We start from the raw sequence: 12212 nt of genomic DNA, 5'->3' as shown, positions 1-12212 counted from the left end.
AGTGGAGCCCCCCCACACCCGCACCCACACCCATCCTTCCTCCGTGTAAGGCCAGTGTCCTCCAGGCTCTGGGCCCCTCTCTGCTTCCTCAGGGCTGTGCTCTGTAGCCTCTGTCTGCCAGGTCCTTCCCAGAAGTATGTGAACTACTTGTCGGCCGGGCACGGTGGCTCATGCCTGTAATCCCAGCACTTTGGGAGGCTGAGGCCAGTGGATCACCTGAGGTCAGGAGTTCGAGACCAGCCTGGCCAACATGGTAAAACCCCGTGTCTACTAAAAGTATAAAAATCAGCCAGGCGTGGTGTTGTGCACCTGTAGTCCAAGCCACTCAGGAGGTTGAGGCAGGAGAATCACTTGAACCCTGGTGGCGGAGGTTGCAGTGAGCCGAGGTCACGCCATTGCACTCCATCCAGCCTAGGCAACAAAACGACTGTGTCTCAAAAAGAAATAAACTGCTTGTCACCTGCCTCATTAGAGACAGGATCTTGCTGTCACCCAGGTTAGAGTGCAGTGGCACAATCAGAGCTCACTGCAGCCTTGAACTCCTGGGCTCAATGAGGACCCACCTGCCTCAGCCTCCTGAGCGGCTGGGACTACAGGCGCCTGCCACCATGCCTGGCTGTAGCCAGACACCTTAAAAGAGTTGTCCACCCTTACTGTCTCCACCCCACCTCCCGTTCTGCTAAGATTTCTCTCATCCGTGACCCACCTGAATGTGGCACTGCCACACTGCTGGGCACTCAGGCTGGTCACTGAGCTGCTTACTTGGCTGTACTTTGCCATTTGGATGTCCCAGACACCTCAAACGCAACCCATCCAAACCTGAGATCAGCTCTCCCTCCCAGTCTCGGGAATTGACACCACCACCTACCCAGGTGCACCAGACAGGATCACTAGAGGCGCCCTCTCCCCACCTTACCCCCAGCCTATTCAGTAGATGGGGCCCAGTACATGGAGTCTGGAACCCACGTATGCCCACTGCTACCGCCCAGCGCAGTCCAACAGCATCCCCTGCTGGCACTGCCTGGCCCATCTCCTGCCTACTCCCTCCGGTCCATGTTCTAGCCTGCTCTTCTAAACCACACCTGCTGAACAACTGTTTTTTTTTTTCTTTTGAGACGGAGTCCCGCTCTGTCACCCAGGCTGGAGTGTAGAGTGCAGTGGCGCAATCTTGGCTTTCTGCAACCTCCACCTCCTGGGTTCAAGTGATTCTTGTGCCTCAGCCCCCTGAGTAGCTGCGACTACAGGCATGTACCAGCCACCACATCCAGCTAATTTTTGTTTTTTTTTTAGTAGAGATGGGGTTTCACCGTGTTGGCCAGGCTGTCATCTCCTGTCCTCGTGATCCACCCACCTTAGCCTCTCAAAGTGCTGGGATTACAGGCCTGAGCACCGCACCCAGCCTGAAAAGCCTTAAATGGCTTCCCAGTGCGTCAAGATCAAGCCCACATTCCTTACCACAGCAAGCCTTTCCCGTACTCGTATCCTGCCACTCACTCCCCTCCCTCTAGACCCTCCAGGTCCTCACATGGGCTGTGGTCTCTTCTCAGGGCCTTCACACAGCTGTTTCCTCTGGTCTGAGTAGATGTCTGCTTATGCTTCAGGTCTGACTTTGACATTGATCACTCCCTCTGGGAGGCCTTCCAGGATTGACAGCACTGAACTGGTCCCCGTCTATGTGCTCCGATGCCACTCTGTTTCACACATCACACCCAGCACTAGCCACACTACAGCAGCCTGTTTGCTGACGCTATTCCCCAAGCGGAGTGTGCACAGCATCGCGAGAGCAGGGGCTGCTGCCCATCAGGGTAGCTCAAAATACAACGCAGGCATGGCATAGAGTAGGTACCTCAACATTTGAGTACTGGACTAATGTTTCCAACACACCCTACCCCAAATTACCAAAGAATTTATCTGTGGTTTTGTTTCCCCGAGGCCAGAATGATGGTTCATTTCCAAATTTGGTGAGGAAAGTTTCATAACAGCTTAAAAGGACAAAATCAGTAAATGGCTCAGTCTGACCATAGGCTGACACTAACCAAAATTAAAGTTAGAGAACAAGATGGGCAACAGCTGCAGGTGGAGGTTTAACCACTAACAGATGACAGAAATGTGAAGGCACCTTCCAAGGACAGGAGACTGAAGTTACAGAGGCAGCTCCAGGAAGGCGAGTGGAGGAGGGCTAGGGTGGGAGGAAAGGGCGTGTGGCAAGGGTCGGCTTGAACTTTTTTTTTTTTTTTGAGACCGAGTCTTGCTGTGTTGTCCAGGAGTGCAATGGTGCAATCTCGGCTCACTGCAACCTCCGCCTCCCGGGTTCTAGCAATTCTCCTGCCTCAGCCTCCCAAGTAGCAAGTAGCTGGGATTATAGGCATGCGCCACCACACCCAGCTAATTTTTGTACTTAGTAGAGATGGGGTTTCACCACGTTGGCCAGGCTAGTCTTGAACTCCTGATCTCAGGTGATCTGCCCACCTCGGCCTCCCAAAGTGCTGGGATTACAGGCATGAGCCACCGTGCCCTTGGCCATCTTGAACTTTCAGACAGGTCTTTTAATAATTCCCTAGTGCCCTCACAGTTGAAAAAAGGTATTTTTCCGTTTTCTTTGTAATGAGCAGAATTAGAGAAAGAGGGGACAATTCGTCACCCACCTAAAAGTAGTTGAATATCAAAATATTTCAATTTTATTTCTGCATCATAAATTTATGATTTTAACAACTTTGTTCATTAGCTAATATAGAATACAAAAAAATGAGGAAAAAGATGTTAATATTTTTCATTTCCATAAAGTGCAGATTTAATTTTCAGTTATTTGCCTTAGTAAACATCATCTTATTTCAGGTCCTCCCTGCCCTCACTCAAAAAGAGAGGGTGCTTAATTTTTATTTAACAAATATGTGATACCAAGAAAAAGATGAAAGATCCAATAATGTTTTTTGCAAACATGTTTCCAGGTAAGATTTCCAAGGACATCAGTACTGAGTGAAAAATAATCCTTTACAATCAATATGAATGAATACACTAACAAGTACATCATTTAGACCTCCATGCTTATTTGGCAATTTTAAGGTCTCCAGTTATGAAAAAGGTACATAAATGAATACAAACAATTGGCTTGACATGTGGCCAGACTACTTTCATCGAAGTTGTTGGAAGCCTTTCTCTGGTTTTGGCCCCTGTAGGAAGTTAATCTCATGTTCCCTTAGCAATAATATAAGGTCACTGTCTCAGTCCTACACACTTTTATATTCAAGGGGCTTCTTAGTTTATCACATAAGGACTGGCACTTTTTTCAAAAGAATATTGCTAACAGGGTTAAATGAGTGCTAATGGCTGAACGTTTGCCAAATGCTTCTGCGACAGTATAAATATGGATTATTAAAGTTGTCTACTCAAGTATAAAATATATGCAAAACTCTTATAATATAAGCAAAATGCTCAAAAGGCCGGGAAACACTTTTTTTTTTTTTTTAACTTTTACAAGAAAGTGCAACTGCAGGGTCTCTTGAATGATCTTCTAGACAGTTCCGCAGAAAACTTAGCAGTTTGGCTCAGAAAGTAGAGTTCCTCAGGAGGAATTAAAGTTCTTCCTAGAAGAATACAAAGCAACGTTGCAGGCAGCTTTCTGAAAGTAAACCATTAGCTTATGACTACACAGTGAGACAAACTGGATCGTGTAATAATGAAGGCTTTCACATTTGTCGTGATGTGCTTTTTTTCTCTTAGCCCAGGACCTCTAGCTGTTTTGTAATGTTATATAAAGTAGTTATAGCACTTTGTCCAGCACTGACAGCACGCAGGAAACTAATCAGCTAGGAGAAAATCAGAAGTGTGTTCGTGTGTTTCATTGTTTTTCAGGTCAAATCTCAATACTTGCAAATAAATCATTAAAAATATATAACAGTTTCTCTGTTATTTTCAGGACTTCATGTAGTTAATGGATAATCCGAGTGAAAGAGGGCGTTCTATCAGTCATCAGTGATACGTTCTGTCACACAGTCAGATTTTCAGCATTTGTTCGGCTGCTGCTAGATGACGAAGGAAGTTTTCTGTTGCTGGTGGAAATCGTTTTTGCTTTAGCGCCTCCAAATTAAGGACTCTCTTTTCTCCATCAGCTGAAACTTCTGAAAATGGTGCTAGGTTGGTAAAGATTTCTCTTGTTTTTAGAGCAATATCCTTTAATAGAACAGGAAAATATGCAACACGTTAGTATCCGAAATTTGAATATTTAGTCTCTAGAATTCTTCCTGCTATTTTTTTCAGACTGTGTATAAACTATGAAAAATGGGCTTGGCGTGGTGGCTCACGCCTGTAATCCCAGCACTTTGGGAGACCATGGCAGGAGAATGTCTTGAGCCAGGAGTTAGAGGCTGCAGTGAGCCATGATTGCACCACTGCACTCCAGCCTGGGCAACCCTGTCTCAAAAACGAACAACAAAAAAGATAACTCCTTTTTTTGTTGTTGTTTTCGAGACCGAGTCTCGCTCTGTTACCCAGGTTGGAGTGCAGTGGTGCAGTCATGGCTCACTGCAGCCTCGACCTCCTAGGCTCAAGTGATCTACCCACCTCAGCCTCCTGAGTAGCTGGACTACAGGCGTGCGCCACCACACCCAGCTAATTTTTTAATACTTTTTGTAGAGATGGGGTTTCACCATGTTGCCCAGGCTGGTCTCAAACTCCTGAGCTCAAGCAATCTGCCCACCTTGGCTTCCCAAACTTCTGGGATTATAGATCTGAGCCATTGCATCTGGCCTGATAATTCTTTTTAAAGAAAAAATTAGAAAAAATGAAACAAAACTAACTTAGAAAAATCATAGTGTGTGGGTTTTTTTTTTTTTTTTTTACAATTTTAGTCATTTTCTGAGTGTATAATTCAGTGGCATTAAGTACCTTTGCAGTGTTGCACAACTATCACCACAATTTCCAGCACGTTTCACCATCACAAACAGAAACTCTGTACCCATTAAAGAATAACCCCATTTCCCCTCGCTTAGCCCCTGGTAACCTCTATTCTGCTTTCAACTCTGTGAATTTGTCTGCTCTAGATAGCTCGTATAAGTGGAATCATACAACGTTTACCCTTTAATGTCTGGCTTATTTCATTAGCATGGTTTCAAGGTTCATCGCTACAGCATGTATCAGAATTCTATTCCTTCTTTTCCCCCAAAAAAAGCCACATTCAAAACATTCCATTCCTTTTTAAGCTGAGTAATATTCTATTGTATATAAAGACTACATTTTGCTTGCCCATTCATCTGCTGAAGGACACTGGGTTGCTTCTGCCACGTTTTGGCTACTGTGAGTAACGCTGCTATGGATATTTCCATACAAGTACAGTCATGCACCACATAATGACGTTTTGGTCAACCAGGGACCACATATACAACGGTAGTCCCATAAGATGATAATGCTATATTTTTGCTGTATCGTTTCTTTTCTTTTTTTTTTTTTTTTTTTTTTTTGAGACAGAGTTTTGCTCTTGTTGCCCAGGCTGGAGTGCAATGGCACAATCTTGGCTCACTGCAACCCCCGCCTCCCGGGTTCCAGCAATTCTCCTGCCTCGGCTTCCCAAGGAGCTGGGATTAACAGGCACCTGCCACCACACCCAGCTAATTTTTGTATTTTTAGTAGAAACGGGGTTTCACCATGTTGGCCAGCCTGGTCTCAAACTCCTGACCTCAGGTGATCTGCCCCCCTCGGCCTCCCAAAGTGCTGGGATTACATGCATGAGCCACTGGGCCCGGCCGAGTCCCTGCTTTCAATTACTTTGGGTATATACCCAGAAACGGCATTGCTAAATCATATGGTAACTCGATGTTTAACTTTTTGAGAAATGCTGCTATTGTTTTTTGAAGGAATCTCTTCCCAAAAGTCCTCTTCTGCGTGGGATAAGTAACCTGGCACCTGCCACGCAGGCTTTATTCCTTTTGGGTGGCTGAGGACTCACTAAAGCACTCATTAAAATCATGTCTTCTGGCCAGGCATGGTGGCTTACGCCTGTAATCTCAGCACTTTGGGAGGCCGAGGCAGGTGGATCATTTGAGGTCAGAAGTTCGAGACCAGCCTGACCAACATGGTGAAACCCTGCCTCTACTAAAAATACAAAAAAATTAGCCAGGCATGGTGGTGCGTGCCTATGGTCCCAGCTACTCGGGAGGCTGAGGCAGGAGAATCGCTTGAACCTGGGAGGCAGATGTTGCAGTGAGCCAAGATCACACCACTGCACTCCTGCCTGGGCAACAGAGCCAGACTCTGTCTCCAAAAAAAAAAAAAAATTATGTCTTCTGGCCAGGCGTGGTGGTTCATGCCTGTAATCCCAGCACTTTGGGAGGCTGAGGTGGGCGGAGCACTTGAGGTCAGGAGTTCAAGATCAGCCTGGTCAACGTGCTGAAACCCCATCTCTACTAAAAATACAAGATTAGTCAGGTGTGGTGACAGGCCCCCTGTAATCCCAGTGCCTGCTACGTGGGAGGCTGAGGCAGGAGAATTGTTTGAACTCACGTGGTGGAGATTGCAGTGAGCCAAGACTGCACCACTGCACTCCACCCTGGGAGACAATGAAACTCAAAAAAAGAAAAAAAAATTCACATCTTCTTCCTTGTTTGCTGACATCATTAATTCATTCATGTATTTTTGAACCCTTACAGCATTCCCAGCACTTTCAATTGCCCTCCCCAAGGTCTCATACATCATACTAAGTCATCTAGGTAGCACTTTTAGTCTGTGAACAACACAGTAATGCAAAACTCAAATTCACATATGTTGCCGATATTGTTAAGAGTATGTCTTTACTCTAATGCTGGGGGTAGGTGGGCAATGAGGATTCACATGGTAGGAGAGAAGCGGCCCCAGAGTCTCCAGTGTTCAGGTCCACAGGGCAAGATCAGCCCACTCTTCCTGCTCACAGCTGGCCAGGCCTCCAGCACTGCAGAGAAATGGCCCCTCTCATCTTTCTGCTGACATGTCACCTCCTTAGAGAGCTGGCCTACCCATCCCCCAGTATTCTCCACCTCAACCCCTTCTGTCACAGCACCTAACATGGGCTGTAATTATCTTGTCATTTATTATTTTCTGTGCATCTACTCCACTAAATGACACACTCCATGAGGGCAGGGATTTGCTCACCACTGCATCCCCACTGCCAGTGCAATGCCTAACAGAGCTCAAGGAACACTGAATAAATGAATGGATAAATGAAGAAGGCACCAGGTTGGGCCAAATGAGTAAAGCCTGCATATCAAGAGGTGCCCCCGTGCCCCCAGGTAGGACAGGTAAGACAGTCCTTCTGGGCCCTCCAGCCCCAGGTTATGAGTCAGGCATCTAGATGAGGCAACGCTGGAGGTGTGTCCTTCAGGAGAGGAGCAAGGAGCTGGGCGGGCTGCAGACCACCATGTGGACAGCACAAGAAATCAAACCCATTTGCCATCCCAGTTTGGCGAGGGCAGAGCTGTGCCCACTGGGCCACATGGACACTGGTCAGCATGCCAGGTAGACCCCAGCAAGGAGCTGGCTCTGCGGCATGTGGCAACAGTCACTAAGTGGAACAGGAGTCTGACTGCATGATTTCTGTTGTACTGGAGAACAAGCAAAGCCAAATTTTGACTATCTAGTTCCCCATGCTCAGCAACAACCTCCCCTTTATAATTTGTTCCTCCAGGCAAATTCTCCTAGGAAGAAAGAATGCACTGGCTGGCCCAGAAAAGCCTTCCAGACCACTTGGTAGTTACATTTCTCATTGCCAGCGGTCAGTGTCAGCACCAGCCCCTGTGTATATCTGCCCTCGAGCCCGGTAACTAACTAGATCAGGCCAGCCTGCACCTGCTTGTCCATCATCGCTGTGGCCGTTTGCAAACCCTCCTCTAAGCACCTGCCTGCTGGCCTCTCCCACAGCCCCCCACTCTGCTTATGTGCACAGCTCTGCCGCACACCACCCAGCGACACCAGGTCAGGACTTTCAGTAAGTCAGATGGTGAGGGAGTTACCTGTATAACCTGGCTTTCTGATTTCTCTGGATCTTCTGCAGACTGAACAATTAGCTGACCCATTTCTTTGTGCAGTTTGCCCATTGCCATGGCCTCTGGTGAGATCAAGAAGGTGAATATTTAGAAATTGACATAATAAAAAATAATCATGCCATCTATCAGAAAACTTGAAAGACCACACTGAGGGAATTTTCAAAAAGCAAATGACAACCTCCCACATGTCCATTTTATCACTAGACACAAATATGACAACATGCTGGGAGGAAAGGCATAATATAATCGTGATTTATACTTCTTGGCCAACATAAAAACACATCACACCAAACCAGATTTCCCCTTCACACCCACCTGACCAGAATTTTTATTTTTCTTCGCAGACAAAGCATAATGAACAATTCTGACTACAACTAAGTTGTGACTATAAGCCAAGAGTCTGACGTTCTATAGTCCAGCTCTTTACAGTTAAGAAATTTATCTTTTTGGCGGGAATATTGTGAAAGAGGAGCTTCCTGTCAGTTCTGCAGAAGCCAGCTGGGCACTCAATTCGTTTAGATTCTTAGAAATGAGCAAAGGAAACCACCTAAGTTAGCTTGGTTACATACATTGCTACTGTCTGCACTGAGGAGGTTAACAGAAACTTGTCTGTCACTTCAAGAGACAGACAAATGGTGCGGGTTAGGATGAGCCCATTTTATAGACACAGAGCAACACAGGGCAGCAGGGAGATGGCCACCCTTTCTGGTCCTAATGCTTCAGCTGCTTAAGTGGCCCTGGCCACAGCCAGTTTTCTTTCACTTTCGCTTTGCAAAAGGCAGTTATTTTGTAAAGATCTGACCCCATAGTTTGAATTTTTCACCATGAGCATGCATTATGTTTGCAATTTTAAAACGAATTAAAGGAAAGCCAGTTATGGTTCTATTAATTTGAATTGTTCAATAAAACCTCACATAATCGAATCTAACAATTCCCAATGAGTCAGCATTCAGCTGCCCCCACTTTTAGGAGAAAGATAAGTGACAAAACAAAGCTGTTAATCAGTAATCCCATCTAAAACCACTACCTGAGTAGTGCTCTGGGCTCAACATGCATTTAAGCCAATCTTTTCTACTTTATGTAGCTGTAATTTGGGACAATGTATTTATTTATTTATTTATTTATTTATTTATATTTATTTTTTTGAGATGGAGTCTTGCTCTGTTGCCCAGGCTGGAGTGCAGTGGCATGATCTCGGCTCACTGCAAGCTCTGCCTCCTGGGTTCACGCCATTCTCCTGCCTCAGCCTCCCGAGTAGCTGGGACTACAGGTGCCCGCCACCACGCCCGGCTAATTTTTTGTCTTTTTGGTAGAGACGGGGTTTCACCGTGTTAGCCAGGCTGGTCCAGATCTCCTGACCTCGTGATCCACCCGCCTTGGCCTCCCAAAGTGCTGGGATTACAGGCGTGAGCCACCGTGGCCGGCCTGATTTGGAACAATTTAAAATGTCTAAGAATGCCACTCTAACACTAGTACACCCTTTCCTGATCATTAGCTCTAAGAACAGTTTCATTCCCTTGTGCTTACTAAGACATGCTTCAAAAAGATTTTCCATACTGGAGTCACATTTAACCCTGTGTAGTGATAAACGCCTACATATTTTTTGATACTCCTTTCTTCAAGAGGTAGAGACTTATTCCTCTCTCAAGTGTTGACTAAACTTAGCAATTTGCTTCTAACAAATAGCATATGGAGGAAATAATGGTGACTATCAAGGCAAGATTATAAAACGCACTGTGACTTCCTTTTCTCTCTCGGGTCACTCACTCCTGGGGAGCCAGCTGTCATATTGTAAGAACACTCAAGCAGCCCTATGGAGGGGCCCATGGCAGAAGGAACTGAGGCCTCCTGCCAACAGCCATGCACATTGAAAGCGGATGTTCTAGCCCCAGTGGAGCCTTCAGATGACTGTGGCTCTGGGATATCGTGACTGAAACTTCCTGAGCCAAAACTACCTCTAGATAAGTCATTCCTGATCCGCCAAAACTGTGAGATAAATATTTGTTGTTTTAGAACATGAAGGCTCACGCCTGTAACCCCAGCACTTTGAGAGGCTGAGGCCAGTGGATCACTTGAGGTTAGGAGTTCGAGACCAGCCTGGCCGACATGGTGAAACCCTGTCTCAACTAAAAATACAAAAATTAGGCCAGGCGCAGTGGCTCACATATGTAATCCCAGCACTTTGAGAGGCCGAGGCAGGCGGATCACGAAGTCAGGAGTTCAAGACCAGCCTGACCAACATGGTGAAACCCCATCTCCACTAAAAATACAAAATTAGCTGGGAGCGGTGGCGGGTGCCTGTAATCCCAGCTACTTGGGAAGCTGAGGCAGGAGAGTCACTTGAACCTGAGAGGCGGAGGTTGCAGTGAGCCAAGATCGCACCATTGCACTCCAGCCTGGGCAACGGAGTAAGACTCCATCTCAAAAAAAAAAAAAAAAAAATTAGCTGAGCATGGTGGTGCATGCCTGTAAACCCAACTACTCCGGGGGCTGAGACATGACAATCACCTGAACCCAGGAGGCATAGGCTGCAGTGAGCCAAAATCAGGCCACTGCACTCCAGCCTGGGCAATAGAGCAAGACTCTGCCAAAAAAAAGAAAAGAAAAGAAAAGGAAAAGGAATATGTGTTGTTTTAAACCACTAAGTTCTGTATGACTCAGAGACATTTCAAAATTAAGAAAATAAACCGCTAAGTTCTGAAGTGATTTGTTATGTGGCAGTAGATAATACACCTTATTTAAACACAAAAGTGGTGAAACAAGATGAACAGACTATTTAACTTCTTAGCATATACTCTGCTGCATAAGCACCCGGGATGTTCTGCTAATATGTCTATGTCTATAGGAATAAATGTTGTGTTCTAGACACAGAAATATCCATCTTCAGCACAGTGGGTAAGCCAGCCCTCACATACTGGTTTTAGAGAATCAGCCTAAAAATGTACAACTGTTTGGCTTATATCTGGTATCAAGAACAGAACAGAGAACAAACCTTTTGCAAGGGGAGCAATGGTAATCTCACTCTCTGCCAGATTCACAAACACATCATAGAGGTCTGGTCTGTTGCTCACCTCCAAGTCTACAAATCCAGCGACGTAACCTGCATCACAAACATGAGCAACCTTACTGGAGTAGGAAGAAATATGGTGAACCCATCAAAAGAATTGGGTCTAAAAGCTCATCGACTGCTCTCTTTCACTGCTTTATTCATTCGGGAACATTAGCTGCACCCTGTGGCAATTAGTAAGACTACATTATTATCAGTTGCCTGAAGACATTCACACAACGCCAAATATTCCAAAATTATCCATCAGTGTCAAGGACAAGACTGAAGTAGGGCATTTACTTTCCAATCATTGCTCTTGGGGTCAAGAATGACAGCTGGGGCAGAAGGTAGCAAGGACTCTATTGACTGATGTCTTTGCCTTCAGGAAATCAATGCCAAATGCCTGGGTTCTCAGAGTGGAAATGGCATCATCTTTAAGGATTCAGGGCAACTCAGGAATTAGCAGACCTCTGGGATTGGTGTTAGAACAATGATTCCCAGATTTTTTTGATTTCACAGAGCAATACAATTACCAAAAAAAAAAAAAATGATTTGAGGAGAGACTGATATGGTTTGGATCTGTGTCCCCACCCAAATCTCATGTCGAACTGTAATCCTCAATGTTGGAGGTGGGGCCGGGTGGAAGGTGATTGGATCACGGGGGTGATTTCTCGTGAACAGTTTAGCACCATCCCCTTAGTGTGGTTCTCGTGACTGAGTTCTCACAAGATCTGGTTGTTTAAAAGTGTACAGAACCTTCCCCCACCTTTCTCCTGCTCCAGTCATGTAAGATGTGCCTGCTTCCCCTTCACCCTCTGCCATGATTGTAAGTTTCCTGAGGCCTCCACAGAAGCAGAAGCCACTATGCTTGCTGTACAGCCTGCAGAACTGTGAGCCAATTCAACTTCTTTTGTTTATAAATTATAGTCACAGTTTTGTTTTTTTTTTTTTTGAGACAGTCTCGCTCTGTCACCCAGGCCAGAGTGCAGTAGCGTGATCTCAGCTCACCACAACCTCCACCTCCCAGGTTCAAGAGATTCTCCTGCCTCAGCCTCCTGAGTAGCTGGGACTACAGGTGTGCGCCACCACACCCGGCTAATTTTTGTATTTTGAGTAGAGACGGGGTTTCACCATATTGGCTAGACTGGTGTCGAACT

The 12212-nt window shown here is 45.8% G+C and overlaps 1 protein-coding gene across 3 annotated transcripts in view; it reads right to left on the bottom strand.

The window, feature by feature from the left end:
* Positions 1-2655: 2655 nt before the first annotated feature.
* The window catches only part of DENND10 (DENN domain containing 10), a 33515-nt gene continuing 23958 nt past the window's right edge, over positions 2656-12212 (bottom strand). For all 3 annotated transcript variants that reach the window (XM_024253941.3, XM_054522951.2, XM_063727782.1), the window contains exons 7-9: positions 11002-11109; positions 7977-8071; positions 2656-4170 (exon numbers count right to left, since the gene is read on the bottom strand). In XM_024253941.3, coding sequence (XP_024109709.2) covers positions 3994-4170; positions 7977-8071; positions 11002-11109 — 380 coding nt within the window. In that variant the 3' untranslated portion in view covers positions 2656-3993. The remainder of the gene's footprint in view (positions 4171-7976; positions 8072-11001; positions 11110-12212) is intronic.

This window comes from Pongo abelii, chromosome 8 (genome assembly GCF_028885655.2).
Source record: "Pongo abelii isolate AG06213 chromosome 8, NHGRI_mPonAbe1-v2.0_pri, whole genome shotgun sequence".
Taxonomy (NCBI): Eukaryota; Metazoa; Chordata; class Mammalia; order Primates; family Hominidae; genus Pongo; species Pongo abelii.
This window is presented reverse-complemented; position numbering and strand designations above follow the sequence as displayed.